General features: G+C 38.1%; 1 protein-coding gene across 1 annotated transcript; it reads right to left on the bottom strand.

Moving 5' to 3' along the window:
- Positions 1-1,694: 1,694 nt before the first annotated feature.
- On the bottom strand, positions 1,695-4,746 carry LOC144712034 (replicase polyprotein 1ab protein). The gene is made up of 4 exons (XM_078586208.1): positions 4,362-4,746; positions 4,182-4,235; positions 3,112-3,234; positions 1,695-2,115 (listed from the first exon to the last, which is right to left on the bottom strand). Exons 1-4 carry the CDS (start codon positions 4,722-4,724, stop codon positions 1,939-1,941), a joined length of 717 nt encoding a protein of 238 aa, XP_078442334.1. The 5' UTR covers positions 4,725-4,746; the 3' UTR covers positions 1,695-1,938.
- Between the last annotated feature and the right edge of the window lie 326 nt (positions 4,747-5,072).

Below are 5,072 nucleotides of genomic sequence, written 5' to 3'. Positions count from 1 at the left end.
ATGAAAGAAAGATGGAAGGTGACGCTAATCAGTGACTTTGTAACTAAAGGTACCTCTTTTGCTGGGTTCTCAGTTCTTCTAAAAGAAGAACCTTTGTTGGCTCTCCACGTCAACAAGTTCAAATTCTGACTCAGAGACCATCTATCTAGTCATCTTCTCTAGGGTAGGGAGTTGGCTGGTTCAAGAGAGATCGGATTGGATCAGCCCTTGTTCTCCCAAACGCACATATAAGTCTGCTATAATTAGTTCAGTTAAGTTCTGAAAGAAAAACAATTGACAAACTGAGGAAAAAAAGAATTCCTCTGAATGAGAAGCCAAGCGACCAACACCATCTCATTGATTGGTTTACTTACTTCATAACCTTTTACTTTAAATTCAAGCTCACTCAGGTTATGTTTACAAAACTTACTCAAGAAATATATATATATACACACACACATTCAGATTGTGAGATGACCATTCATAATCTTTTAACACATACCATGAGATTTCACATAATATCATGAGATTCACTTATCTTCATAGGTAAAATATATCTTCTCTATGGTGGTTCAAGCATTAAGTTACAGTATATTAGGTCCATTTATAGATACTATAAGTTACTTTAATAGTTCTCTAAATTTACATGATTACAAGTTTCAGGTTGAATGGACTAAATCACAATTTTCAGTTTTAAGAAGAGACTAAAACTGACATCATATTCAATTGTTTACTTTATACAGATTGTAAAACCACTCTTATATTTGATTATTCAACTGTTTACTTGGATAACAAAGTGGTAGTATTTGACTTCTTGTTTTGGAAGGTAATATTTGATTTATAATGGTTCCCAGGAGAAAATAAATAAGTTAATGATGAGATTAATTCCCACTAAGAGTATCCTGCAGTCAAAAGTGGAAGATACGAAATCAAAATCTTGAAGAAAATTTGAATTAATTCAAATTTATAAATTTGGGCTTCTTCAGCCAATGATATCTAAGAAATATCACCAATCATAGATGGTTGATGTGTGCCTAACCATTGCTATGTGTGTTCTGTATTTCACAATTTAATTCCAGGCAGAAAGAAAAGAGCATAATCCCCAAGATTCAAGGATCAGTTCCTTCAAAATACAACAAAACTATCTTTGTTAATACTTAAGTGTCATAAGAGTAGTTGTAGTAGTCTGAAAATGTAACCAAATCAAATATAACATGAGTAATCTAGTATCATTAAGGAACCTTAGACTAGAGTAACACTTTCTGCCAAGGGAAAACCATGATCCATGAATGCACTAATACAGAAGGATCAAGTCAACTGTTATAGTTGAAGTTCAAAATTCTCTTCAGTGTATGGTTTGATTTTTTGTCAACTCCATTTAAGTTATTCTATTTTTATCTCATTCACACTTATCTTTCCAAATATGTCATTAACCTTATGTTAATATTACACAATCCACTTCAAAACCCATAGTTTGCTTGATTTGGCTATCAAATTTATCAAGTGAGTTGCACTTAGCCCAGTGAGAAGTAAAGGAATGCAGACTTTAGTAAAGCATTCATACTTAGTTTGAGAAAAAAGATTAGCACAAATATAATATTTCTTTACTCCACATTGGTTAAAAATACAGATGAATAGTTTATCCATTCTCAAATTTATACTTTGAGGGATTCTCTGCACATCAAAAGAGAAGGAAAACATAGCCAAGATGGCAGTTGGCAGCAAAGAAAAACCCTAAAATATAATAAATAATGCATGTTTTCAAGAACATTGGGCACAGTCTACACCCTCCCCCATCTAAGGAAAAAGGGAAAGCAAACTCTCATAGCCTACATATACATGAACAGCTGAAAGATGAGAGATAGAGAGGATCTACAATCAAAGAGGAAAATTAAATGGAAATCTCTGAAATGCTGCTTGTTTTCCTTCTTTGCTCAACACCAAAACTGAAATTGTGTGTCATTTTTCTTCGATTTCGATGTCGATAATCTCAGGCTCAGAGTATGAAGACCTCCCTGTCTTTCCCTTTCCCTTGGAGTCCTGTTTTGGTTGCCATACAATATTTCCGCAGCCCCGGCATTGAACTACTTGATTTCGGTTGCCCACGAACTGAGTCCCACAAGCAGGACAAGTCCCCTGGGAAAAGACATTAACAATATCAACAGAGAAGGAAAATCTAATCAGTAGTTTTTACATTCAACCCATAAATCCTATCAGGGGTACTCCTATCTTTTTGCCTATAGGATAGTTTCCCTTAAGAAGCCCAGGCTAATTTGACAACAGTCAGGAGTCGTCCATCCTGTGCTTTAATCTATATTCTATGTTTCAATCAGATCTCCTCTCATTTTTCCAATCAGATGCTCAGGTATTGCATTAAGTGGCTATAGGAGAAATAATTTCAGACACCCTGAGGTTGAAAAGATTATCCATCATGCAAAACCTTCTGAAATAATTCTACCAGCATTCAATGTCTCTCCCCCCACAAGGGTATCTTTGTAAGTTCAGCCCGGAGAGTACTTTGGTCAACAAAATTTCAACTTCTAGCAACCCATAAAAAAAATCATCTTCGGGTTAACAAAGACGTTTGTGCATCGGTCTCCTACAACCATTTCTGGAATTTCATGCCTCTTCTTTGCTCTGAGCCTCTTGAAGATGACCAAAGGTAAATCTCAGTTCTATGAATAAATCATAGTAAATAATGAAAAATAATCGAGAACTTGGGGATTTCCTACTTAGGACCATATGGTTTGATGCGGCGACCATGGTTTCTGCACGGGCCTCTGTTGCCGTGCCAGCAGAATAGCATGAAGAAACTTTCTTAAGCAGGAGGAATCGCTTCCTTGCTGTACACTTTGGATACAATAAATGGCATTTTTTTCTAATTAAATAATAAATGACATTAATCATCCGTCTTTGCCTGCCTTTCAATAAAAGTTTGTCTGCCCATCAACTTTGCTCCAGCTTGATAAGAAGAAGCCATTGACAAGGATTTACTAAACCTTCTTCTTCACAAGTCAGATATTTCAGAAGTAGCAGCCACAAAGATAGCGAAACCAAAAAGGTTGCGCACATATTAAAGAGAAATAAACACTAGAACCAAATTTGGCACATGAAAAGTTGAGAAAGGATTACCTGAATGACCATCTTATTGGCGATATTCCCCAAAAGGAAAGAAGAAAGTGGCAGTAACAAGGTCGCCAAAGCTAAGAAGTTGAACAGGCCTCCGGAGAGTGCAAACCATAGGAAGAATATCGTCTAAAAAAAGAAAAGAGGAGATAAGAATATAGAACTGCCAGGAAGATCACAGAAACTAAAGGACAAAACATAGTCAAACATAAAAAATAAACTTTTCACATAGACTCAATAGATGATGGAAACATTATTCTAGATTTTTGATACGTTCTCAACTATCTAGGTGGATTACGTCATTTTAATAGCTAGGGGGTATTATTTTCCACTCTTGCCGGTACTCCTCTTTGAAATAGGACAGCTTCCCTTTAGGAGGAGAGTCAAGAAGTAAATAAAAGCTGTGGGTATCATATCTCCTTCTCTGGGGATGTTCTTCCTGCTATCTACCTCTCTTCGCGGATGATCTTTCCGGTACTTTCCCTCTCCCTCTGAGTTCCTGGCGATGATCTTACCTATCATCATCTCATCTCTCCAATAAGAACTCTCGGTTTCTTATCAGTTTCTATAGAGGAAGGATCTCAGAAGGGAAGAAAAGATTGAAGGGTAATAATAGCTACAGGATAAATCGGCCAAATACAACAACTTCTTGACAGCTCTTCTTAGGAGAGGACTACAGGTATTAGCAGGGAAACGATCATTAAAGGGAAATGACAGAAATTTCCCCTGAAAAGGATTAGGAATTCTATCACTAGATAGCAGGAGCATTAGAAGAAATATGGAGATTGACCAAAAATCAGAAGCCTAATACTAACAACGATTAGAAACCAGACCGCGCACACTAGAATAATAAAGAACTCTTCCCGATTATAAATTCTCAAATTAAGCATTTGCAAACAATAAAAATTATTTTTCTCAGGCTGAACAAGTATTATTTACGGATCAAACTCCCCAATTCCTATCAGTTTTTGAAGCCCAATTAGCGATTCTTCTCCGGTTACAAGACTGAAACAACACTTCACACCAACAAACAAACCTCTAACACTAAAACCAGCGGAATTAAATAACGCACTCACCACGAAAGCCCTCCCAATCGGCGTTTCCGCGAAACCTTTAAGCTCCTTGCTATACTGCCACCAAAACCCACCCAAAAAAACAACAATTCAGCCCCAAATCTAAACAAAAACAACAAATTCGGCCCCAAATCCAAAAGAAAAACAGAAAAAAACCCTAAAATCATCAAATCGGGAGCCAACCCTGGGCCAATTGCGAGAAAAATCCACGGAAAACGTCCTCCACCGGCGCCCAATCCCAAGCTCGTAATCCAGCTCCCGAATCCGCTCAACGGCGACGCGCGCGGCCGTCTCCACCCGCCGCGACACCTCAAATTGGCGATCCATGCGCTCGGCGAACTTCCGCGACTCGTACGAGAGCTGCTCGAAGCCCTTGTTGGCGCTCCTCCATGCGTCCTTCACCGCGTCGCCCGACGCCACTCGCTTGGCGAATCCGTCGAAATCGGACGGCTGGAAAGCTCTCACTGGACCGCATCGACGGCGGAGAACCGGCCAGCGCGACGACGAAGGATTCGTCGGCAGTAGAAGCGTCGACAACTGCGCCATGGATGGAAAGCTCGAGCTCGAGCTTAACCGCCCACGTTTTATACTGTTTTTTTTTCTGCTATTTAAATTATTGTCGTTATTTCCACTCAATTAATAATTATTGTGGTTCCAATGTTTTTGCCCAACGACCCGGATTTTATTTTATTTGTACATATGCTTTGACTTCCTCGGTTAGGCGCTATATTTTATTTTATTTATTCAATGAATACTGTTTATTTTCTGCCAGTTAAATTATTGTTGTTATTTCGACTTAATAATTAATTATTGTGGTTTGAATGTTTTTGCCCAGTGACCCGGTATATATTTTATTTGGAAATATACTTTTGACATCCTCGGTTATGCGCTATA

Source organism: Wolffia australiana, chromosome 14 (genome assembly GCF_029677425.1).
Source record: "Wolffia australiana isolate 7733 chromosome 14, ASM2967742v1".
In the NCBI taxonomy this organism is placed as follows: Eukaryota; Viridiplantae; Streptophyta; class Magnoliopsida; order Alismatales; family Araceae; genus Wolffia; species Wolffia australiana.
This window is presented reverse-complemented; position numbering and strand designations above follow the sequence as displayed.

What these genes read in the sequence shown, in the direction of transcription:
- LOC144712034 (XM_078586208.1), bottom strand. Translation starts at nt 4,724, where the DNA reads ATGGCGCAGTTGTCGACGCTTCTACTGCCGACGAATCCTTCGTCGTCG. An exon ending in TTTCTCGCAATTGGCCCAGG is followed by an intron (nt 4,236 to 4,361) that starts GTTGGCTCCCGA and finishes TTTTGGTGGCAG; the next exon opens with TATAGCAAGGAGCTTAAAGG. An exon ending in CCAATAAGATGGTCATTCAG is followed by an intron (nt 2,116 to 3,111) that starts GTAATCCTTTCT and finishes GTCTTTTCCCAG; the next exon opens with GGGACTTGTCCTGCTTGTGG.